This window comes from Haliotis rufescens, unplaced genomic scaffold (assembly GCF_023055435.1).
Source record: "Haliotis rufescens isolate VD_foot unplaced genomic scaffold, xgHalRufe1.0.p SCAF_13, whole genome shotgun sequence".
In the NCBI taxonomy this organism is placed as follows: Eukaryota; Metazoa; Mollusca; class Gastropoda; order Lepetellida; family Haliotidae; genus Haliotis; species Haliotis rufescens.
Window position 1 is genome coordinate 9,562,027 of NW_025963813.1, and position 26,341 is coordinate 9,588,367.

A 26,341-nucleotide genomic window follows, 5' to 3' on the forward strand; every position below is an offset into this window, starting at 1 on the left:
AACAAAATCGGGTAGATATAGATGGGGTCAAAGGTCATGTGAAATGTGCCTGTATTGTCTGTCGATACACTGGGGTACCTTTAATCTGATCTCTGGAGGGAACAGTTATCTCAAGCAGTGTTTTGTGTCACGGACAGAAGTTAAGAGGTCATTAAAGCTGCTAAAGTGGTTGTCAAGTGAAAAGTGTGGTAGTCGGGGAATAGTGTGGTAGACGGGAATAGTGTGGTAGTCAGGGGAATAGTGTGGTAGTCAGGGGAATAGTGTGGTAGTCAGGAGAATAGTGTGGTAGTCAGGGGAATAGTGTGGTGGTCAGGGGAATAGTGTGGTAGACAGGGGAATGGTGTGGTAGTTGTGGGAATGGTGTGGTAGTCAGGAGAATAGTGTGGTAGTCAGGAGAATAGTGTGGTAGTTGTGGGAATGGTGTGATGGACAGAATGGTGTGGTAGTCAGGAGAATAGTGTGGTAGACAGGAGAATCATTTGGTAGTTGTGGGAATGGTGTGGTAGTCAGGGGAATGGTGTGGTAGTCAGGGGAATAGCGTGGTTAGTAGTCAGGGGAATAGCGTGGTTAGTAGTCAGGGGAATAGTGTGGTAGACAGGGGAATAGTGTGGTGGTCAGGGGAATAGTGTTGTTGTCGGGGAATAGTGAGGTAGTCAGGAGAATAGTGTGGTAGTCAGGGGAATATTGTGATGGACAGAATGGTGTGGTAGTCAGGAGAATAGTGTAGTGGTCAGGGGAATAGTGTGGTAGACAGGGGAATAGTGTGGTGGTCAGGGGAATAGTGTTGTTGTCGGGGAATAGTGAGGTAGTCAAGAGAATAGTGTGGTAGTCAGGAGAATAGTGTGGTAGTCAGGGGAATAGTGTGGTAGTCAGGGGAATATTGTGATGGACAGAATGGTGTGGTAGTCAGGAGAATAGTGTAGTGGTCAGGGGAATAGTGTGGTAGACAGGGGAATAGTGTGGTGGTCAGGGGAATAGTGTTGTTGTCGGGGAATAGTGAGGTAGTCAGGAGAATAGTGTGGTAGTCAGGAGAATAGTGTGGTAGTCAGGGGAATAGTGTGGTGGTCAGGGGAATGGTGTGGTGGTCAGGGGAATAGTGTAGTGGTCAGGGGAATAGTGTGGTAGACGGGAATAGTGTGGTGGTCAGGGGAATAGTGTTGTTGTCAGGGGGAATAGTCAGGTAGTCAGAGAATTTTGTGGTGGTCAGGGGAATAGTGTGGTTGTCAGGGGAATAGTGTGGTAGTCAGGGGAATAGTATGGTAGTCAGAGGAATAGTGTGGTAGACAGAATGGTGTGGTAGTCAGGGGAATAGTGTGTAGTCAGGGGAATAGTGTGTAGTCAGGGGAATAGTGTGTAGGCAGGGGAATAGTGTGGTAGTCAGAGGAATAGTGTGGTAGACAGAATGGTGTGGTAGTCAGGGGAATAGTGTGTAGTCAGGGGAATAGTGTGGTAGTCAGAGGAATAGTGTGGTAGACAGAATGGTGTGGTAGTCAGGGGAATAGTGTGGTAGTTTGGAGAATAGTGTGGTAGTCGGGGGTGATAGGTGGCTACCTGTCCCAAAGTAACAGAAACACATTCCCCTGTGCACACACGAACACACGAACACACGCACACACGAACACACGCACGCACACAAGTCTGGCAGTTGGGATGTCCCCACCATCCTGCTGAATATCCCCACTAAAACGTTGTATGAATATCCCCACTAAAACGTTGTATGAATATCCCCACTAAAACGTTGTATGAATATGCCAACAAAACATTTCTTGACTTTAGGAAATAGTGATTATCCCTTTCCACCTAATATTTCACTGTCATATCAATCATCCTTTAGATGAAACATCACCAATGCTGTTTATGAAAAATGTTTGATACAAGACTCAATTATCATCAGAGGCTAAAGTACTTTCCTCATATGCTTTCACTGTTCAAGGTTTATTTATACCTCTGACAAATCTGGTAGACCCAAGGACCCTGTATGACCTTGGTGAGGTCAAGGATTCAGAAGTCAAGGTCACTTATCTTTTTGATGTGTTTACCACTGGCTACCACAAGCGATCTATGTGCTACGACGATCGTAAGCCAGGGTTAAGGTATGGGAGTTACGATCCCTTTAGCGCTAAGATTGCTCTGTCTTGAACCATGAACAATCATTAGATTTGAACTATTTGCAAAACCTGATTATCATGAACAATGATGTGTTTCGAAATTCCAGTACAAGATGCTGATCTACTCCCTGGATGGGCGTTGCCTGGCAACCTACACAGCGTATGACTTTGCACTTGGCATCAAGAACATTGCATGGTCACTGTCCAGTCAGTTCCTCGCCATCGGCAGTTTCGATGAAAAGGTCAGTCAGTTTGATTTCAGGACATGAACTTCTCTGAAACGTTCTGAATGGTTGAGATGGATGTTTTGAATTATTTTTTAATTGAGAATGGGTTGTTTGGTTGGCACAGGATGTGGTTGGTTGGTTGTGATTGTGGTTGGTTGTGGTTGGTTGGTTGTGATTGTGGTTGGTTGGTTGTGATTGTGGTTGGTTGATTGTGGTTGTGGTTGGTTGGTTATCTGTTGATGGTTGGTTGACTGCTTGTGGTTAGTTGTGGTTGGTTGGTTGTGATTGTGGTTGGTTGTGATTGTGGTTGATTGGTTGTGATTGTGGTTGGTTGTGATTGTGGTTGATTGGTTGTGATTGTGGTTGGTTGGTTGTGATTGTGGTTGGTTGTGATTGTGGTTGGTTGTGATTGTGATTGGTTGTGGTTGGTTGATTGTGGTTGTGGTTGGTTGGTTATCTGTTGATGGTTGGTTGACTGCTTGTGGTTAGTTGTGGTTGGTTGGTTGTGATTGTGGTTGGTTGTGATTGTGGTTGATTGGTTGTGATTGTGGTTGGTTGTGATTGTGGTTTGTTGTGATTGTGGTTGGTTGTGGTTGGCTGCTTGTGATTGTGGTTGGTTGCTTGTGGTTGTGGTTGGTTGGTTATCTGTTGATGGTTGGTTGACTGCTTGTGGTTGGTTGTTGTTGGTTGTGACTGCTTGTTTGTGGTTGTTTCTGTACATATTCAGGGCTCCAGATACTTCTTCCAGCCACTGAGTCATTGTTTGGTGAATGTATTTCATCTTACAGCAAGTTTCCAAGATATTTTTTTCAGTGTTTATTCCAAGGATGCGTCATTCGTGCTGACTGTCTCTCATTAAATTGTACAAATCAAATCGCGACGATGTGCTAAGTTTGAAGACATTTGAAGACATATCGGGTGTCACACTTTTATATCCAGTCGCAGGTTTTATGCCAGGCTTATGAGAGAAACACGGATTAATTTTCCACTGACTCTTACTAAAGTACAAGGTTGTGTTTGTCTCGAGCCATCAAGCTTTTAAAGAAACACATAATTTTCAGATTTGGAATTTTGTGTGTGGATCACGGTCACATCTATGGTCTAGGAGACACGCTGCTGGTGTGAGGTCATGTGACCCTAACGGTAATACTGTGTGTCGAAATAAGTACCTGGGCTAGGTAAGAAGGGGTTTCCGATTTCACATCGTCCTCCCTGGAAATGAATCTTAGTGTTACAGCGGGTGACTGGCTATGCAATTTGAACATTGTGACTGTTAAAAGTGGTTTTATCGTTATTGTCCTTCGTAACCCGATCCTGGTACGGTGGAGACACACTGGTCGGAGGAAGATAATAACTTATAACGGGAGAACACTGCTTGGGATCACATGTCTGTTTGTTTACGGTTGCTGCATACCGTTACTTCAAAAAGTAGGTATTGTGCGAGGAGAATATCTCACCACCTAGGAAGATAGCGGACTGGTAACTTTTGTTATGTTAAAATATGCAGTAAATCTGAGTCCACCCTATCAGTCTTTGGAGCCCAGGGCAGAGGGGATATTGGATATGATAAATATATATTTGCAAAGTTTATTCATATTACTTCTGCCTCTGATTTGATCTTTAAAGATACTAATGTGTTTTGACAGCTATTCATGTGCGGCCGAACACGTAGACGTCCTTTGCAGGTATCATAGGTGCTTGCTGCTTGAGAAAAGTTTGGAAAATAATCCTGGCTTTGTCGTAGAACTTAGTACACTGTTAGTACAGCCAGATACACACATACAACAACCCAGGATTGTGAAGAATAAATGAAAAATTAATTGAATTATGATTTAGAAATCGTTTTTGTGTGTTATTAAAATACAAAAGAAATGATTAGATATTTGGTATTTTCAGAGGTTAGTTAACTTTTTACTTTAAATCCAATAATATTTTGTTTAAAGCTGGAACTTTTTTTAAGGTTCTTATTGTCTTAAATTCCAAGGTATTTTCCATTGTATTTTAACACTGCATTCTGTGTAATATTTAAGACTAAGCATTAAAGACTCTTCCTCCTAATGTCCTGTTGTCAGTGAAATACAAGTACCCTCTACAAAGCCTGCATTAGTGATAGATTAACATTAAATCAAATTTTCATTCCAATTTGGGGTTTGTGCTGACATTTGCTGCAGACTTGGAGCTGAATATTGGGTACTCCTCTGCATCTTCATCTTAAAATGTCGTCAGACAGCTGTATCAAATAACCAGGATTATTGGAGGCTGTTTGACAACTGTTGTCATAATGATAACTGGAATATGTACCGAGACGAGTCCGGGAGCACTGGTGTCATCACTCGTCCACCTAATCACTCATGGTATAAATGTTATAATTGAATTGAATTTTTTTTTTTTTGCCATGTAGAAAGAAAACAGATTATCTTATGAACGAGTTGACCCACGTGTGTAAGGATCCATCATTTACAGTTGTCTTAGTATCATTAAACTGTTGAGAAACATTAGATTAACATCAACTGTTGGCATGAATCCTAGAGAACAAGTACTGTGATGTAGAAGTTCAGACAAACTTAATTATGACGAGAATAAACAAAATATAAACAAAAAATAAACTTGAACATAAAAACAAAGGTAATGTATCTTCCATGATGATGGTTTTGACGTCTGTATTATTTCAATGTGATATTTTAGTGCAGATGCTTGTATCTCTGCCAAGCAAGAGATTAAAAAGTTGAAATCTGTAAGTCAAGTCTGCAATAATACTGCAGCTTATAAGATGTAACTTAATTAAATTTCTTCAAATCATTTCATAGTTGGTCACATTTCATATTGAAAAGCATCCTTCCTAATAAAGGTTGCAGTCTTTGATAAAAGGTTGTATTTCAGATGTAAAATAAACGATTTGTGTTCTCACCAAAGTTTATCAAGTTGAAGAGTGTTACAAGAACTCCTTAACGGGATGATACCCGTCTGTTGATAGTGGTGACCCACCCCTCAGCCTTTTGCTCCTATCTCTAACTCCTCAGCATTGAGGGCACACATATCACTGTTTGTCCATCAGTTGCCATGGCGATTGAGGCTTCTGCGACTCAAGTCTGGACTGGTCAGTAAGTGATTGGTTATCTTGACCTTGTGTTTATACACACAGATCTCTGTTAAACGCACGTAAAGGTCTACATGTGCCTTTAACAGGGTATGTAAGCTGTAGCGGAATGTCAAGTCCTAGATATATGTCAGTATGATACAGGTGGTGATATTGATTGGTGTTTCTTGATGTACATAGCTCGTAATGCCCTGGTGGAGTGAGAGTAAGAGGTGTGATATATGTTGTAACGTACAGGAATAAGGCTGGAGTACTTACCGTGGCATCTTGTCCTGGTGGCTGGGGCGAGGGGTATGGGGAGCTCAATCGCTTGAGCAGATAGGACGACTTTCTAGCGAACTATTCATGCATGCTCAAAAAGTGGATCGTGTATCTTTGTGTTGGAGGTGAGGAGCCCCAGCTGTCATCGAGAGGTGGTTCAGAGGAGCTTATGGATTGTGGGCTGGGAGTGTGAGTTGGGTTGGGTTGGGGTGGAGCGTTGGTGGGGTGGAAGGTTGGTGGGGTGGAAGGTTGGTGGGGTGGAAGGTTGGTGGGGTGGAAGGTTGGTGAGGTGGAGCGTTGGTGGGGTGGATGGTTGGTGGGGTGGAAGGTTGGTGGGGTGGAAGGTTGGTGGGATGGAGCACTGGTGGGGTGGAAGGTTGGTGGGGTGGAAGGTTGGTGGGGTGGAAGGTTGGTGGAGTGGAAGGTTGGTGGAGTGGAGTGATGGTGTGGGTGGGAGTCCTTCTGACTCGGAAGTTGGGGTGGGTGGGGTTGGTGAGAGTCTTAGTGGATGAGGTTGGGTGGGGTGAGTCTTAGTGGCTGAGGTAGGGAGTTGGGTGGGGTGAGTCTTAGTGACTGAGGTAGGGAGTTGGGTGGGGTGAGACTTAGTGGCTGAGGTAGGGAGTTGGGTGGGGTGAGACTTAGTGGCTGAGGTAGGGAGTTGGGTGGGGTGAGACTTAGTGGCTGAGGTAGGGAGTTGGGTGGGGTGAGTCTTAGTGGCTGGGGTAGGGAGTTGGGTGGGGTAAGACCTAGTGGCTGAGGTAGGGAGTTGGGTAGGATGAGACTTAGTGGCTGAGGTAGGGAGTTGGGTGGGGTGAGACTTAGTGGCTGAGGTAGGGAGTTGGGTGGGGTGAGACTTAGTGGCTGAGGTAGGGAGTTGGGTGGGGTTAGACCTAGTGGCTGAGGTAGGGAGTTGGGTGGGGTTAGACCTAGTGGCTGAGGTAGGGAGTTGGGTGGGGTGAGACTTAGTGGCTGAGGTAGGGAGTTGGGTGGGGTGAGACCTAGTGGCTGAGGTAGGGAGTTGGGTGGGGTTAGACCTAGTGGCTGAGGTAGGGAGTTGGGTGGGGTTAGACCTAGTGGCTGAGGTAGGGAGTTGGGTGGGGTGAGACTTAGTGGCTGAGGTAGTGAGTTGGGGTGGGTGAGACTTAGTGGCTGAGGTAGGGTGTTGGGTGGGGTGAGACTTAGTGGCTGAGGTAGGGAGTTGGGTGGGGTGAGACTTAGTGGCTGAGGTAGGGAGTTTGGTGGGGTGAGACTTAGTGGCTGAGGTAGGGAGTTGGGTTGGGTGAGACTTAGTGGCTGAGGTAGGGAGTTGGGTTGGGTGAGACTTAGTGGCTGAGGTAGGGAGTTGGGTGGGGTTAGATTTAGTGGCTGAGGTAGGGAGTTGGGTGGGGTTAGACCTAGTGGCTGAGGTAGGGAGTTGGGTGGGGTGAGTCTTAGTGGCTGAGGTAGGGAGTTGGGTGGGGTTAGACCTAGTGGCTGAGGTAGGGTGTTGGGTGGGGTGAGACTTAGTGGCTGAGGTAGGGAGTTGGGTGGGGTAAGACCTAGTGGCTGAGGTAGGGAGTTGGGTGGGGTGAGACTTAGTGGCTGAGGTAGGGAGTGGGGTGGGTGAGACTTAGTGGCTGAGGTAGGGAGTTGGGTGGGGTAAGACCTAGTGGCTGAGCTAGGGAGTTGGGTGGGGTGAGACTTAGTGACTGAGGTAGGGAGTTGGGTGGGGTGAGACTTAGTGGCTGAGGTAGGGTGTTGGGTGGGGTGAGACTTAGTGGCTGAGGTAGGGTGTTGGGTGGGGTGAGACTTAGTGACTGAGGTAGGGAGTTGGGTGGGGTGAGACTTAGTGGCTGAGGTAGGGTGTTGGGTGGGGTGAGACTTAGTGGCTGAGGTAGGGAGTTGGGTGGGTGAGACTTAGTGGCTGAGGTAGGGAATTGGGTGGGGTGAGACTTAGTGGCTGAGGTAGGGAGTTGGGTGGGGTGAGACTTAGTGGCTGAGGTAGGGAGTTGGGTGGGGTGAGACTTAGTGGCTGAGGTAGGGTGTTGGGTGGGGTGAGACTTAGTGGCTGAGGTAGGGAGTTGGGTGGGGTGAGACTTAGTGACTGAGGTAGGGAGTTGGGTGGGGTGAGACTTAGTGGCTGAGGTAGGGAGTTGGGTTGGGTGAGACTTAGTGGCTGAGGTAGGGAGTTGGGTGGGGTGAGACTTAGTGGCTGAGGTAGGGAGTTGGGTGGGGTGAGACCTAGTGGCTGAGGTAGGGAGTTGGGTGGGGTGAGACTTAGTGGCTGAGGTAGGGTGTTGGGTGGGGTGAGACTTAGTGACTGAGGTAGGGAGTTGGGTGGGGTGAGACTTAGTGGCTGAGGTAGGGTGTTGGGTGGGGTGAGACTTAGTGGCTGAGGTAGGGAGTTGGGTGGGGTGAGACTTAGTGGCTGAGGTAGGGAATTGGGTGGGGTGAGACTTAGTGGCTGAGGTAGGGAGTTGGGTGGGGTGAGACTTAGTGGCTGAGGTAGGGAGTTGGGTGGGGTGAGACTTAGTGGCTGAGGTAGGGTGTTGGGTGGGGTGAGACTTAGTGGCTGAGGTAGGGAGTTGGGTGGGGTGAGACTTAGTGACTGAGGTAGGGAGTTGGGTGGGGTGAGACTTAGTGGCTGAGGTAGGGAGTTGGGTTGGGTGAGACTTAGTGGCTGAGGTAGGGAGTTGGGTGGGGTGAGACTTAGTGGCTGAGGTAGGGAGTTGGGTGGGGTGAGACTTAGTGGCTGAGGTAGGGAGTTGGGTGGGGTGAGACCTAGTGGCTGAGGTAGGGAGTTGGGTGGGTGAGACTTAGTGGCTGAGGTAGGGAGTTGGGTGGGGTGAGTCTTAGTGGCTGAGGTAGGGAGTTGGGGTGGGTGGGGTTTGTGTGAGTCTTAGTGGATGAGGTAGGGAGTTAGTGGGGGGTGGGGTTGAATTGACTTTTAGTGGCTGAGGTAGCATGTTGGAGTGGGGTTGGTGGGGGAGGAGGGGGGAGGGAGGTGTTGGTGTCAGGTAAGAAGTTGGGGGAGGGTGATGATGATAGCATTACGGATTATGGCAAATGCCACCCCACCCCAACTCCCTGTGAACTATAGGTATCGAGTTGAGGACAAGGGTTAACTATAGATATCAACATGAGGAGACGGGTAAACTGTAGGTATCGGCATGGGGGCTATACTGCAGATAGTGGTGATTGCCACATGGAAGGAGGGGAGATGGAGGGGTACTGTTGTGTTAATTGTAGACATGACTCCCTGATTGTTGAGGTGGGGAGATGAGGAGTGGTGTGTTGTACAGGCAGACAGTCTGGTAATCAGAAAGAAGCATGTTATACAGTACACACAATGGGCTGGTGATGGATGTCCTGTGGAACTATATGTGAAGGGGGCAGGATCAAGTGTGGGCTGACTTGCGGAGATTGAAGAGAATGTATCTGGCGTAGTGATTATTTCCATTTTTCCAAAACCAGTATTTCGAAGTTGGGTGGTGGCGAGAGTAGGAGTCTTATGAGTTGGGGTGGGCTGGGGTGGAGTGTTGGTGAGGGTGGGAGTCTTACAAGGTGGGTAGGGAGTTGGGGTGGGATGGAGTGTTGGTGAGGGTGGAAGTCTTACAAGGTGGGTAGAGAGTTGGGGTGGGGTGGAGTGTTGGTGAGGGTGGGAGTCATACAAGGTTGGTAGAGAGTTGGGGTGGGGTGGAGTGGAGTGTTGGTGAGGGTGGGAGTCATACAAGGTGGGTAGGGAGTTGAGCTGGGGTGGAGTGTTGGTGAGGGTGGGAGTCTTACAAGGTGGGTAGGGAGTTGGGGTGGGGTGGAGTGTTGGTGAGGGTGGGAGTCTTACAAGGTGGGTAGGGAGTTGGGGTGGGGTGGAGTGTTGGTGAGGGGGGGAGTCTTACAAGGTGGGTAGGGAGTTGGGATGGAGTGGAGTGTTGGTGAGGTTGGGAGTCTTACAAGGTGGGTAGGAAGTTGGGGTGGGGTGGAGTGTTGGTGAGGGTGGGAGTCATACAAGGTGGGTAGGGAGTTGGGGTGGAGTGGAGTGTTGGTGAGGGTGGGAGTCATACAAGGTGGGTAGGGAGTTGGGGTGGGATGGAGTGTTGGTGAGGGTGGAAGTCTTACAAGGTGGGTAGGGAGTTGGGGTGGGGTGGAGTGTTGGTGAGGGTGGGAGTCATACAAGGTGGGTAGGGAGTTGGGGTGGGATGGAGTGTTGGTGAGGGTGGGAGTCTTACAAGGTGGGTAGGGAGTTGGGGTGGGGTGGAGTGTTGGTGAGGGTGGGAGTCTTACAAGGTGGGTAGGGAGTTGGGGTGGGGTGGAGTGTTGGTGAGGGTGGGAGTCTTACAAGGTGGGTAGGGAGTTGGGGTGGGGTGGAGTGTTTGTGAGGGTGGGAGTCTTATAGGCAGGGCAAAGAGTTGAGTGGGATTGGGTAGGATATTACTACCGCTGTGACTATTTGCGATAAAATCATTTTGATGATTTTAAGTTAATTTGTCTGAAAATGTATTGGAAGTCTCTCCAACTCTGCTTGACTGCCGTGGAAGACATTGGTGAGGTTGCCAGGGAAACAAATCAGATTCCTATCTGGACAACATGGAGTCAATTCACCTGTGTTCCCTTTTAAAGAAAGATGGTATTCCAGTTTCCTACCTCAGTCTTGTGCTGCAATGCGTCATCAGAGTAAAATCCCAGTCAACTCCCAGGGAAGGTCGGACTGCTGAGTTAACCTGACTCCATCTGAGGACGTTGTTTCCAATTGTCTCTGGTGGAGTGTCTATTGCTGTAATCTAAGGCAGATAAGATTTGTAACTCAGACTGATATGTGGGGGACTTACACTCAGGGATGGGAAGCAGGACATTTAGCCTGTATGGGGAGGAGGTGGTACACGTGTATTTCTAGAAGCATGTGTGGTTTTCTTTTAAACTGACGGTAATGTTCTATATATTATTTATTTTCCAAATCATTGTTATGGTCTTATTCTCAAACCATTGTGTCATTGTGTCTTTGTGTCAGTGTCATCGTGGCAGCGCTCACTCCAGCACTTATTCATTCACTCACTCCAACATTCACTCTAGCACTCACTTACTTACTCCAACATTCACTCATTTCAGCACTAACTCACCTCCAACATTCACTCCAACATTCACTCCAGCACTCACTCACTTACTCCGACATTCACTCCAACACTCACTCACCTCCAACACTCACTCACTTACTCCAACATTCACTCCAACACTCACTCCAACATTCACTCCAACACTCACTCACCTCCAACACTCACTCACTTACTCCAACATTCACTCCAACACTCACTCGAACATTCACTCCAGCACCCACTCACTTACTCCAACATTCACTCCAACACTCACTCGAACATTCACTCCAGCACCCACTCACTTACTCCAACATTCACTCCAACACTCACTCCAACATTCACTCCAACACTCACTCACTCACTTACTCCGACATTCACTCAAACACTCACTCCAACATTCACTCCAACACTCACTCCAACACTCACTCCAACACTCACTCCAACATTCACTCCAACACTCACTCCAACACTCACTCACTCACTTACTCCGACATTCACTCCAACACTCACTCCAACACTCACTCCAGCATTCACTCCAGCATTCACTCCAGCATTCACTCCAACACTGACTCACTTACTCCAACATTCACTCCAACACTCTCTCCAACATTCACACCAACACTCACACCAACACTCACTCCAACACTCTCTCCAACACTCACTCCAACACTCACACCAACACTCTCTCCAACATTCACTCCAACATTCACTCCAACATTCACTCCAGCACCCACTCACTTACCAACACTCACTCTAACACTCACTCTCACTCTCACTCTCACTCCAACACTCACTCACTTACTCCCCACACTCACTCCAACACTCACTCACTTACTCCCCACACTCACTCCAACACTCTCTCCAACACTCTCTCCAACATTCACTCCAACATTCACTCCAGCACCCACTCACTTACCAACACTCACTCTAACACTCACTCTCACTCTCACTCTCACTCCAACACTCACTCACTTACTCCCCACACTCACTCCAACACTCACTCACTTACTCCCCACACTCACTCCAACACTCTCTCCAACACTCACTCCAACACTCACTCCAACACTCACTCCAACACTCACTCCAACATTCACTCCAACACTCACTCCAACACTCTCTCCAACAATCACTCCAACACTCACTCCAACACTCACTCCAACACTCACTCCAACATTCACTCCAACACTCACTCCAACATTCACTCCAACACTCACTCCAACACTCTCTCCAACACTCACTCCAACACTCACTCACTTACTCCCCACACTCACTCCAACACTCACTCCAACACTCACTCCAACACTCACTCCAACATTCACTCCAACACTCACTCCAACACTCACTCCAACACTCACTCACTTACTCCCCACACTCACTCCAACACTCACTCCAACACTCACTCACTTACTCCCCACTCTCACTCCAACACTCACTCCAACACTCACTCCAACACTCACTCCAACATTCACTCCAACACTCACTCCAACACTCACTCACTTACTCCCCACACTCACTCCAACACTCACTCCAACACTCACTCACTTACTCCCCACTCTCACTCCAACATTCACTCCAACACTCACTCCAACACTCACTCCAACACTCACTCACTTACTCCCCACACTCACTCCAACACTCACTCCAACACTCACTCACTTACTCCCCACTCTCACTCCAACACTCACTCCAACACTCTCTCCAACACTCACTCCAACACTCACTCCAACACTCTCTCCAGCACTCACTCCAACACTCACTCCAACGCTCACTCCAACACTCACTCCAACACTCACTCTCACACCAACACTCACTCCAACACTCACTCTCACACTCACTCCAACACTCACTCACTTACTCCCAACACTCACTCCAACACTCACTCCAACACTCACTCTCACACCAACACTCACTCCAACACTCACTCTCACACTCACTCCAACACTCACTCCACCACTCACTCCAACACTCACTCCAACACTCACTCACTTACTCCCAACACTCACTCCAACACTCACTCCAACACTCACTCTCACACCAACACTCACTCCAACACTCACTCTCACACCAACACTCACTCCAACACTCTCTCCAACACTCACTCCAACACTCACTCACTTTCTCCCAACACTCACTCCAACACTCTCTCCAACACTCACTCCAACACTCACTCCAACACTCACTCCAACGCTCTCTCCAGCACCCACTCCAACACTCACTCCAACACTCACTCTCACACTAACACACTGTAGTCTACACTTGAAGTACTGTGTTCTTCAAGGGGTCTTCTAGCCACTGCTTCATTAATGTTTCAATCACCTTGAACCATTTCCTAACAGAGCATAAGCACTCCATGCACGCTCTTTGTTGTCCTGTAAGAGCTTGATTAAGATTGACTGTCAGGGTGTTTGGCCGCACATGGCTACTTAACCCCTTGGGTGATCAGCTGACCATGCCCGACCCTATACACAGTGTGCATTGCCCTGGAAGTACAGGCCATTGTCAGCAGCGGGGTTAACAGCAAGCTTGAGTGATTGGAATCAAGGAAGTTATTGTGTAGGGGCCGCTTGATCAACTCCTCTGTCATGGGGTGGGTAAACAGCAGGCATTGAGTTGGCAAATACGTCACTTCTTCATTTGTTGAGAATATACTTTCAGGATGTTTTTGTCCAGTTTGAATTTTGTTATGAAATGATGACGCAGTTTGCTAAATGTTGGAATATGATAGGGGTGGGTTTGGTTGGGATTGGCTGGGATTGGCTGGTTTGATTGTTGGCTGTTTAATGCCGCACTGCGCAATATTCCAGCTATATTACTGCAGTCTGTAAATAATCATGTCCGGACCAGGCAAGCCAGTGATTGACATCATGAGCATCGATCCACACAGTTGGGATACGATGACATGCATTAACCAAGTCAGCAAGCCTCACCACCCGATCCCGTTAGTCGCCTCTTACGACAAGCATTGTTCTCGGTGCCTTAGGTTTGGCGCCTCCCAATCTGTTGACTGACATTGTGAGAGTACCCGGGTTTGCTCACAGGAATACAGCCCTCCTGACAATCTGGGCAATGCAGAAGACTGCAGTGTTGGGGAGTCTTCACCTTCTCCAAAAGGTTCTGTGTGGTTATTGATTATTAATGTATCAAGATTCCAAGTGAATGCTCAAAGCAATATAACAAGTACCCCGGTCTTTGGATCAGTGTGCACACAAAGTTCATTCTCAGCTCCCTAGGGAGTATACAAACCAAGCTGCTGTGTGAGGCGCTTTAAGGTTTTCAGGACATTGCCATCTCATCCGGCCTGGTACCCATTCACTGCTGGGTGAACAGAGGTGTGTTTCAAACAAATTCTCTTGCTGAAGGAGACTCCAGATGTAACACATGTTTCAGTGTGGGGCAGGACTGAAGCCTTGGAAACAATATGGAGTCAAGGCTTCATGAGGGGCGGTCGGGTAGCCTAGTGGTTAAAGCGTTCGCTCGTCACACCGAAGACCTGGGTTCGATTCCCGGCATGGGTACAATGTGTGAAGCCCATTTCTGGTGTCCCCTGCCGTGATATTGCTGGAATATTGCTAAAAGCGGCGTAAAACCATACTCACTCACTCACTCACTCAAGGCTTCATGTACATTCCTGGTTAGAATTCTTCAGTTGTCTGGAGTGAAGCTGTCGCCCATCCACCTACTCTCCGTACCCAATGTTGCTTAATTAATACTTTACAGAGCACTGTCATGCATATAACTGACTGCACCATTAAACAACAACCAAACAAACAAATATTTGAGGTGTCTGTTGTCCAGCATCATTATTCTTGATGTTACAGTTTTGAACGAGTAAAAAACAAGTCACACCTGAATCCAAATTTGATATCTCTGTACATACTGTGTCTCGTTTTGATCTAAACAACTCTTTTAGAATTAATCTCCAAAGACAGGAATTGGTTTTTCTTTTGTAATAAACATTTGAGACCGTGGTCTTTATCGGCTGTTGTTGAATACCCCGTGTGGTCGATCTCGATCAGTGGGGAGATTAGGGTTTGCTCATGTGACTTAGTCTATCGGGGGGACTGCTGTGATTCGTGTTTCTCATTTTTGGAAGCTTTTATACCTAGGGAGTATACGTTAATCCAGGGCTGGAATTGCATGGCTGATAGAATTTCAAGCTCGCTGTACACAACGTGAGACTGGACCATTTGACAAGAGCTTTGAAATAACGGGAAATTCATGCAAAAATGCACAGGGCTTGATAAAAGATGTCATCAAGGAGTGAATATGAGATTTTGTGAGATATGCTCTCGTGTCCGATTTCTATCGGCCGTTATTCAATGACAGGTCCTTTATCGAGACAGTATCACATGCTGTGGGTGGCGTGTCTTGTTGCAGCCCCGTGCCCAAGGTGTGGAGAGAAATAATGAAGGAAGCTTGTACTGTCCTGGTTGTTTGTTTCGGAGGAAATTTTAAAATAGCTGGTCACAAGATTGTGGCCTTTTAGGTGATATTTGGTTTGAGATTTTCTAAATACCCTCGGGTAGGGAATATTTATGATTTATTATTTTATTCATGTTGACTGTTTAAAGTTTGTTTAAATGGCACATTGGTAATTTTTAACTTATAAAAGAGAAAATGTTTCTTTTCAGTTTTATGTGTTGTAGAGTTAGGAATCGTTATGAGTGAAATAATAGATTGATTTGATTCCCTGGCTGTTTATGGTGAAATGTAATGATATTCGGACTTTGACTTGATTAAAAATAAGATTTGGTCTTTTGAAAGAGTGGAAATTGTGAAGAATAGTGTATACTTTCTTACACAGAATCAAATTTGGTGGACTAATGATCTCTAGAGTTGTTGAAGATGGATTAATATATACAATAGTCACTTAAGGCTGACGGTATTGAATGTCTATATTTAATATGAAGAGAATGAATTAGTTTTGGTGATGGTAAGTAGTGATAGTGGAGATGCCATCAGTGAAAGGCTGACTGGGGTAAAGCACTCCAGTCATGCTTCACAGCGTGTTCATTGAAACACGGTAATCGCTTTATTCAGTGGAGTTCTAAACCCCTGTCACAAGCAAAAACTCAAAAATAGTGATTTAAATTACCTGATGTTCATAGCTGTTACCGCGTTTGTGAGACTTGTTAAGGCGTGCGCCAAAAGGGGGCTGAGGATATCTTTTGTGATGAATGAATTGTGTGGTAAAGAAGAAACCTGTTCAGACATCTTTAGGAGTTGTCTGTACATATGTTTTACTGATTTGTTTTTGTTATGATCAGGATCTGGCTCCAAAAAAAATTGTGGGTAAGGAAGCAATTAAGTTTCAGATATATTGTACATGTGTGAATGTGATGGAAGTGGGTTTATCTGTGTAAATGTGTGTAACTTGTACGAATCCTGTACCTCTACGACAGCTGTTCAAAAAGGTCTAAGCTTAACAAACAAAAGCAACAATTGTGAAAGTGTTTTTCATTTCATTATTCAACATAATCTCCCTGCTTTTCAGTACACTTCTCATATCAATAGTGAAGCTTTTCAATTCCAGTCAGGAAGATGTTTTCTGATGCCACCCTGAAAAACCCATTCACGGCAGCTGTGAGGTCATCGTTGTCGTCATAGTGCTTTCCACAAGAGTGTTTTTTTAGTTTAGGAAACAGGTGAAAATCACTTGGTGCCAGGTCTTGCGAGTATGGAGGGTGAGGAAGCTCTTTGAACCGACATTGTCGCATAGCAGCCTCCTTTGAAAGTGTGTAAGAGAGGCATTGTCATGAAGTGGTAGAACTCCAGCAGTCAGCATTCCTTGCCGCTTTACTTTGATAAAATCTCTTAGGCGATGAAACAAATCAGCTTAGTAGGCACGGGTATTCGGCATTTGACTTTCTAAGTAATCAGGAAGGATCACACCCTTTGCATCCCAGAATACAGTGGCTACAACTTTCTTCACTGATATTGAAGACTTGAATTTCTTTGGTGCCTGAGAAGTGGAATGGTGCCATTTCATGGATTGACGTTTTGACTCGGGATGACAGTGGTAGACCCAAGTTTCATCACCCATTACTGATCTCTTTTTGAGTTCCTCCTCAATTAGCACTAAATGTTCTCTGGCAATGTCAGGTGTTTTTTTCTTAAGATTAGAATTTAGAAACTTTGGCACCCATCAAGCAGGTACCTTATTCATCTGTAAATGTTCATGAATAAGAGTTTCAAGGGCTCCATGGCTTAGACCAGGGTCTTCCTGACAGTATGAGTTTTCCTATCTCCGTGCACTCTGCACTCCACTTTTTAATTTTTATATTTAATTTAATTTATCTGTGTAAATGTATGTATTACCATGCTTGCCATCAGTGCATGACGAAGACACATAGCAGGGGTTTATCAAGATCTGCTTAGAGGCCGATGTTGCATCCCAAGTAGGGCTGGCTGTTGATACATAGAGATCCATAACCGTTAACTAAATATCGATCAGTTATCGATAAATATCAGAGAAGTATCTTTGAGCCAATGCGCCAAAAATGTCCTAATGAAATCAACATATTTCACTCCACCGGTGAGTGGTGGCACATTTATTCGGGGATTACTTTGTGGACATTTGAGATACAACAAAAACAGTTACTTTCCATCTTCAGCAATTAACATTGACAATAACAAGTCTGTTTTGGTAAATGTAAACCCCTATTTCATCACAATAGGTATTATCGATGGCACAATTTTAATATCGATAATATTTCTTCCCATCGAGATAATTCCAATTATTGATCTTTTTTTGCCTGCCCTTGTCTCAAGTGTGCAACAAGTGTTAGTAAGATTCCCATTAACATCACCCAATTCATGCTGTTATAGTTGTAACTGATGTTACGGCTTTTTATTAACCTACTGCCACTTTTGAGTTTTGTATTGAAGCTATATACCTATCTTGTAAAACTTCTTGGGGGGTTTTACTTTCTTCTTGTTAGACCTCGTCTGGGTATGAGGTTTTATTTTTCCTAGTAAGACTTGGAATGAGTTGTTTGATAGGCATTACTTAGAAGTTGACAGATGACAATGTGGACACAATTTATGGATAACAACCTCTTTAATACTGTAAAGGCGACATTTCGGTAAAGTTCTTTATACCGTTGTCAAACAAGAATTCCATCTTGCTTGACAACTTTATAAGGATCTATACCGAAATGTTGCCTTTATAGTATTAAAGAAGTTGTTATCCATAACTGTGTCTACTTTGTCACCTGGAATGAGGTTTCACTATAAGGACAGCCCAGAAGTTGGATAATACAATGTAAAACCTCAGAGTGTCTTGTATTTTCACTGGTTTGTGGCTTTAGTGCTTATTTCACATTATTACAGCAAATGCAGTGTTAAAATACCTCTGCATGTAGGAAAAGAGGAGCTGTGAAAAGAAATTTCAATTTTGAACAAACTAACGGTATTTAACAATTTTCCTGCCAAGAGCATTTAGTTTGGTTCCTAGATAAACCCCTGCCTCGTCAGCTGGGTCACACTGCAACCAACCAATCCTCAGTTTAAACATCACAAGGCTCTGGGGATGAATGGTTTGCCAGTATTCCTTGCATGACCATGTGGGATTTAGAACAGAATCCCGATCAGAAAAGGACCAGGATCACTGTTGGTTATATATTTATATAAATCACTGGATTGTCTGGTTCAAACTCGGTTTTTATACAGGCCGCAGTCACATAGCTGGCATTTTATGGTGGCAAATTAATCTTGTCTGATGGAAAAACTTGCACACCTGTTAACTTGTCCACAAGTAGTTGTTTAGCTTGTTTTCTTCCAAACTCTAGCCTTTTAAAAAAGACCCTGCTGAATAGCCTGATTTGTACAGAAGCTTTTAAGGGCCATTTGTTTAAAAAAAATCTTGAAATTTCAAGAAATTATTAAAAAAGCAGATGACTATTGGTGTCTACCCTGCAAACAGATGCTGATTTAACAAGTGTAGCATGATACGCATCAGACATAAAACCAGACTGAAGGACTGTCAGTTGGGCCAACAGGGAAGACGGTCATTTCACACACAGATTAACCCATAAAGTGCCTCGGGGAATAAGTAAACAACATCCTTTTTAGGGCCCCATCAGGGCTATAAATATTGACAAGTGCCTGTGTTGGTAGCTGAGCTTGATTGAGCTGAAAGGCTTATGATGGATGCTGGGTGCCTTTTGTGTGGAGCCTTTGCCTTGGTGAGCCGGGACTACTTTCAACCTGGTTGCCAAGGCAATGCCTCTAACCTTCCAAACATTTGAAGGATCAGTAGGGGTTTTTGTGTAATTTGAATAGGCTTGTTGGCAGGCGGGTCACGCATGTTTAATAGGGGGAAACCTCGCCCATTTAGACAGAATCACTTGAAGTTGTATTGTGGGCAAATTTATTGAGAAATACCGTTAGTTGCTTTTGGATGACTGTGTAAAAGGCCAGTCTGAATAAGCTATGAAAAGTTTCTTTGATCCTGATAAGTGCAGCACTATGAGATATTATACACGTATTTAGAAACATTTGAACGGCTCAAACATGAATTTAAGAATAAATGTTACACACTTGTGATTTGAGGGCTGTTTTTGTGATCTCCATGAATTTCAATGTTTGACTCATCAGGTCTCTTGGATACCCTCGTAAACAAATGGTAGATATTTGTCCAAGCATGAATTTGTGAAAAAAAAATCATCACTTATGCAATGAGTAAGATTGTGACTGTTTGGGATAATGTGTTCAAGTAGTGGCGTTGTTGAATAGAGAACAGATAAGCTTGAATAATTACAAAGACATGTGTGAGTTGACTTTCATGGTAGCGTGGTTAGAAGCGAATAGTTTCATAGACATGTGTGAGTTGAGTTTCATGATAGCATGGTTAGAAGTGAATAGTTTCATAGACATGTGTGAGTTGACTTTCATGATAGCGTGGTTAGAAGTGAATAGTTTCAAAGACAAGTGTGAGTTGACTTTCATGATAGCGTGGTTGGAAGTGAATAGTTTCAAAGACATGTGTGAGTTGACTTTCATGACAGCGTGGTTGGAAGTGAATAGTTTCATAGACATGTGTGAGTTGACTTTCATGATAGCGTGGTTAGAAGTGAATAGTTTCATAGACATGTGTGAGTTGACTTTCATGATAGCGTGGTTAGAAGTGAATAGTTTCAAAGACAAGTGTGAGTTGACTTTCATGATAGCGTGGTTAGAAGTGAATAGTTTCAAAGACAAGTGTGAGTTGACTTTCATGACAGCGTGGTTGGAAGTGAATAGTTTCATAGACATGTGTGAGTTGACTTTCATGATAGCGTGGTTAGAAGTGAATAGTTTCATAGACATGTGTGAGTTGACTTTCATGATAGCGTGGTTAGAAGTGAATAGTTTCAAAGACAAGTGTGAGTTGACTTTCATGATAGCGTGGTTGGAAGTGAATAGTTTCATAGACATGTGTGAGTTGACTTCATGATAGCGTAGTTAGAAGTGAATAGTTTCATAGACATGTGTGAGTTGACTTTCATGATAGGGTGGTTAGAAGTGAATAGTTTCATAGACATGTGTGAGTTGACTTTCATGATAGAGTGGTTAGAAGTGAATAGTTTCATAGACATGTGTGAGTTGACTTTCATGATAGCGTGGTTAGAAGTGAATAGTTTCAAAGACAAGTGTGAGTTGACTTTCATGATAGCGTGGTTAGAAGCGAATAGTTTCATAGGCATGTGTGGGTTGACTTTCATGATAGCATGGTTAGAAGTGAAATAATTACAAAGACGCGTGAGTTGACTTTCATGATAGCGTGGTTAGAAGTGAATAGTTTCATAGGCATGTGTGAGTTGACTTTCATGGCGGCGTGGTTAGAAGTGAATATTTTCATAGGCATGTGTGAGTTGACTTTCATGGCGGCGTGGTTAGAAGTGAATAGTTTCATAGACATGTGTGAGTTGACTTTCATGGCAGCGAGGTTAGAAGTGAATAGTTTCATAGACATGTGTGAGTTGACTTTCATGATAGCGTGGTTAGAAGTGAATAGTTTCATAGACATGTGTGAGTTGACTTTCATGATAGCGTGGTTAGAAGTGAATAGTTTCAAAGACAAGTGTGAGTTGACTTTCATGATAGCGTGGTTAGAAGTGAATAGTTTCAAAGACAAGTGTGAGTTGACTTTCATGACAGCGTGGTTGGAAGTGAATAGTTTCATAGACATGTGTGAGTTGACTTTCATGATAGCGTGGTTAGAAGTGAATAGTTTCATAGACATGTGTGAGTTGACTTTCATGATAGCGTGGTAAGAAGTGAATAGTTTCAAAGACAAGTGTGAGTTGACTTTCATGATAGCGTGGTTAGAAGTGAATAGTTTCATAGACATGTGTGAGTTGACTTCATGATAGCGTAGTTAGAAGTGAATAGTTTCATAGACATGTGTGAGTTGACTTTCATGATAGGGTGGTTAGAAGTGAATAGTTTCATAGACATGTGTGAGTTGACTTTCATGATAGAGTGGTTAGAAGTGAATAGTTTCATAGACATGTGTGAGTTGACTTTCATGATAGCGTGGTTAGAAGTGAATAGTTTCAAAGACAAGTGTGAGTTGACTTTCATGATAGCGTGGTTAGAAGTGAATAGTTTCATAGACATGTGTGAGTTGACTTTCATGACAGCGTGGTTGGAAGTGAATAGTTTCATAGACATGTGTGAGTTGACTTTCATGATAGCGTGGTTAGAAGTGAATAGTTTCAAAGACAAGTGTGAGTTGACTTTCATGATAGCGTGGTTAGAAGTGAATAGTTTCAAAGACAAGTGTGAGTTGACTTTCATGACAGCGTGGTTGGAAGTGAATAGTTTCATAGACATGTGTGAGTTGACTTTCATGATAGCGTGGTTAGAAGTGAATAGTTTCATAGACATGTGTGAGTTGACTTTCATGATAGCATGGTTAGAAGTGAATAGTTTCAAAGACAAGTGTGAGTTGACTTTCATGATAGCGTGGTTGGAAGTGAATAGTTTCATAGACATGTGTGAGTTGACTTCATGATAGCGTAGTTAGAAGTGAATAGTTTCATAGACATGTGTGGGTTGACTTTCATGATAGCATGGTTAGAAGTGAAATAATTACAAAGACGTGTGAGTTGACTTTCATGATAGCGTGGTTAGAAGTGAATAGTTTCATAGGCATGTGTGAGTTGACTTTCATGGCGGCGTGGTTAGAAGTGAATATTTTCATAGGCATGTGTGAGTTGACTTTCATGGCGGCGTGGTTAGAAGTGAATAGTTTCATAGACATGTGTGAGTTGACTTTCATGGCAGCGAGGTTAGAAGTGAATAGTTTCATAGACATGTGTGAGTTGACTTCATGATAGTTTGGTTAGAAGTGAATAGTTTCATAGACATGTGTGAGTTGACTTTCATGATAGCGTAGTTAGAAGTGAATAGTTTCAAAGACAAGTGTGAGTTGACTTTCATGACAGCGTGGTTAGAAGTGAATAGTTTCTTAGACATGTGTGAGTTGACTTTCATGATAGTTTGGTTAGAAGTGAATAGTTTCATAGACATGTGTGAGTTGACTTTCATGATAGCGTAGTTAGAAGTGAATAGTTTCTTAGACAAGTGTGAGTTGACTTTCATGACAGCGTGGTTAGAAGTGAATAGTTTCTTAGACATGTGTGAGTTGACTTTCATGATAGCGTGGTTGGAAGTGAATAGTTTCATAGACATGTGTGAGTTGACTTTCATGATAGCGTAGTTAGAAGTGAATAGTTTCTTAGACAAGTGTGAGTTGACTTTCATGACAGCGTGGTTAGAAGTAAATAGTTTCATAGACATGTGTGAGTTGACTTCATGATAGCGTGGTTAGAAGTGAATAGTTTCATAGACATGTGTGAGTTGACTTTCATGATAGGGTGGTTAGAAGTGAATAGTTTCATAGACATGTGTGAGTTGACTTTCATGATAGCGTGGTTAGAAGTGAATAGTTTCATAGGCATGTGTGAGTTGACTTTCATGACAGCGTGGTTAGAAGTGAATAGTTTCATAGACATGTGTGAGTTGACTTTCATGACAGCGTGGTTAGAAGTGAATAGTTTCAAAGACAAGTGTGAGTTGACTTTCATGATAGCGTGGTTAGAAGTGAATAGTTTCATAGACATGTGTGAGTTGACTTTCATGACAGCGTGGTTAGAAGTGAATAGTTTCATAGGCATGTGTGAGTTGACTTTCATGACAGCGTGGTTAGAAGTGAATAGTTTCATAGGCATATGTGAGTTGACTTTCATGAAAGCATGTTTAGAAGTGTGTATGTTAGGAAGTATCATCATCAATTGATCTCATCCTCAAGAGTACAGGGTGGAATTCTCTGGTTGGGATCCTTGTGAACAGGACAGATGCATTTCGATCTGCATCTCCGTCTGTACATTCTTGGTTTCCAGAGCAGAACTCCTAAGCTGTTAAGTATCTCTTGTTATCCCCGCCATGAGGTGGGGCGGGGGATATAGGAACGGAATTCGTCCGTCCATCTGTCCGTCCCTCAGCTTCTCAAAGGGTACAAATTTTCTCAAAAGCTATTTAAGTTAGACAAATGAAATTTTACACACTGATGTTACTGGTCATCATCTTAAATGAGTTCAAAAATTGCTTCCGTTAATTATTTCTTTTATAGAGTTATGGCCCTTGCTTCTTGCTTTTCAACTTTGTGCATAGTATGTGCAATGACAAGTTTTCTTAGAAACTACAGAAGTTGCATGACTGAAAGTTTGCATGCTTTCTAATAGATACTTGACACTGAGTTTGAAAATTGGTCCTGTAAAATATTTTTTTTACAGAGTTATGACACTTGCTCCGTGTTTTTTTAACTTAGGGCATACTGTGTGAAATGGGGTCAACTTTTTTTCAGAAATTACTGAAGTTACATGAATGAAAGTTTGCATGCCTACCTGAGAGACACTTGTCAAGAGTTCGAAAATAGTCCCGTAAATTACTGGTTTACAGAGTTAAGGCCCTTGATCCATGTTATTTACAAAGTGCATAGTGTGTGCAATGGGGACAAGTTTTCTCAGAAACTACTGATGTTAGCTATCTAAGAGATTCTTATCAAGATTGATGTTTTTTTTCGAGATGGGGCCTTTATTGTGCACTAATTTCATATTTAATCATTTATTCTGATGCCATGAGTGATCTCTTTGTAAGGCTTTATTGGACCCTTTTTTATAGTTTATGTTCAATACTGTATCAACAAACACAATTCTAATGTGCCCCATGGCGGGGGATAGTGATAACGCTGTCTTCTTGTCATGGTTGACATTAACTTACATGTTATTCACTAAGATATGGAGAAACAAAATTCTAATGTGCCCCAGGGGAGGTCTGGTAGCCTAGTGGTTAAAACCTTTGCTCATCATGCTGAAGACCCAGGTTCGATTCCCGACGTGGTACAATGTGTGAAGCCCATTTCTGGTGTCCCCCGCCATGATATTGCTGGAATATTGCTAAACGTGGTGTAAAACCATACTCACTCACTCATCCCCTGATAACTCCTGTAGTAAATGTAAGGTATAGATGTGAAATAGACTTTGGAGATTTTATTCCGGATGAATATTTTCTTGATAAGTATCCTTCTTTGCTCAATCCCAATTTTGAAACAAACATGCTATTTCCTTGGTGAAAGGTGTACAACATTTCATATATATTTATCAGAACAAGTTCAAGTTTAGTTATGCAATCTTGGCTGATTGAGATCTCAGAAACATACGACGCCATCCATTGTATCAGGACTTCATCACCATTCATGTCTGTCTCACAGCTGTGAGAGTTCCCATATGTACAGTAAACTATGGTTATAACAAACTCATTGGGATCACTCATTTCAGTTTGTCAAAATCGAAGTTCATGATAGGTGAGGTGAAATTGGGTTTAACGTCGCGTCCAAGATTATTGCACTAATATAGCGACGTGCATGCACCTGTATGTGTGTGTGTGGCTGCTTTTACTAGTCCGGACTGATGCCGATTTATAGTGCTAGCTCACTGAGATACCATGCCGCAGTTTAACATGTATACCCCACTCAGACACAGTATACTGACTCCGAGCCGACCAGTCCTTGCTTTAGCCCCTTAATGCCGAGCGCCAGACTGGGTAACAACAAGTACCATCTTTTAACTTCTTTTTGTATGACGCGGCCGGGGATCGAACCCTGGACCTTCCGCTCTCGGGGTGGACGCTCTACCTCTAGACCACGGAGGCGGACTAGTTCATTATAAGCATATATACAGCACATATACAGCAAATGGCCGGGACCAAAAGTTTTTGTTATAGCTGTCAGTTTGTTGTAAGCATGTTTGTTATAAACGTTGTTTACGGTATATATGTAGATATACCAGTGGTGTATGGTGGTGAGTTGTGTATTGTCAAGTACAGTTAGTCAAGTACAGGGATAATTGATGTAGAATGATTGTGATAATAACTGAAGCATGGACACTTTATGTCACATAGTACAGTCATCACTGGTGTCGCGGAACTTGTATGTGTGAGCCTGACAAGCGTGACGCCTTTGTACAGGTCAACAATTATCTAAACTGTTGTCGCACAGAGAAAGAAATTGTTTTTGGGCTTCCAACATCATTATGAAGATCAATATAGCTGTGCAACATGTAAATAAGTACTCAAAATCATTCGACCTCATTTCACATTCATGATGTGATGTTTTGGTAAATGGTTGCCATGCCCCTCCACAATTGAATTCACAAGTGAGGACTACAATTCTTGTGCATGGTAGGAGGGACCATTGATAGTGGAGGCAATGGAATTTAGGGGGTGGTGTTGCATCCCTAGGATTGAAAAAATAATGATTTGTTCACAAATTTCCCTCAGGGCTTAGCTTGCAGTAAAAGGCGACTATGCTTGCAGTAAAAGGCGACTATGCTTGCCGTAAAAGGCGACTGTGCTTGCCGTGAAAGGCGACTAGGCTTGCCATAAAAGGCGACTATGCTTGCTGTAAAAGGCGACTATGCTTGCTGTAAAAAGTGACAATGCTTGCCGTAAAAGGTGACTATGCTTGCCATAAGAGGATACACATGGGATCAGGTGGTCAGGCTCGCTGACTTGGTTGATGCATGTCATCGTATCCCAATTGCATAGATCAATGTTCATGATGTCAGTCCCTAGATTGGGTAGTCCATACTTGATTATTTACTGTCCGCAGTGATGTGGCTGGAATATTACTGAGTGCGTGGTGATGCAACAAATAAACTCGAACAACAATCGCAGGGCCCTCCATTCTCTTCTGTGTTCCCTTGTGCCTAACTTGGTGTGTAGACTGTCCAATCTTTCACACAATTCTGTTGAATTTGTCTCACGTGGGGGAGAGTAAAGTGTGAGATCATTTGGGGTTTCAAAGTTGTTATTGCGAAGTGAACAAGAAAATAGTTGTTGATATCAATACGAAAGTTTCCAATCAATGACATCTGGGGCCCTACGTAGCATCATATGAAGTTTGTGTCACTTTTCAGGTCTGATCTTATGACAACAGGATTTTTCGTGTGTATATTATCAAAAGATTGTCAAGACTGCTGGGATTTTGTTTCAGATATATTTCCAAACTTACTTTTGAAACCCACCAACCCAAAC

The 26,341-nt window shown here is 43.8% G+C and overlaps 2 protein-coding genes across 6 annotated transcripts in view; one reads left to right on the top strand and one right to left on the bottom strand.

Moving 5' to 3' along the window:
• The window catches only part of LOC124115174 (cellular tumor antigen p53-like), a 68,317-nt gene extending 62,513 nt beyond the window's left edge, over positions 1-5,804 (bottom strand). For all 4 annotated transcript variants that reach the window (XM_046476070.2, XM_046476069.2, XM_046476068.2 and 1 more), the window contains exon 1: positions 5,691-5,804. The gene's annotated coding sequence lies outside the window, so the exon portion shown is untranslated. The remainder of the gene's footprint in view (positions 1-5,690) is intronic.
• The window catches only part of LOC124115175 (WD repeat-containing protein WRAP73-like), a 58,794-nt gene that overhangs the window by 25,882 nt on the left and 6,571 nt on the right, over positions 1-26,341 (top strand). For both annotated transcript variants that reach the window (XR_007220332.1, XM_046476074.2), the window contains exon 8: positions 2,216-2,350. Coding sequence is in view for 1 of the 2 variants with exons in the window: in XM_046476074.2 (XP_046332030.2) it covers positions 2,216-2,350 (135 nt within the window). In the remaining variant the exon portion in view is untranslated. The remainder of the gene's footprint in view (positions 1-2,215; positions 2,351-26,341) is intronic.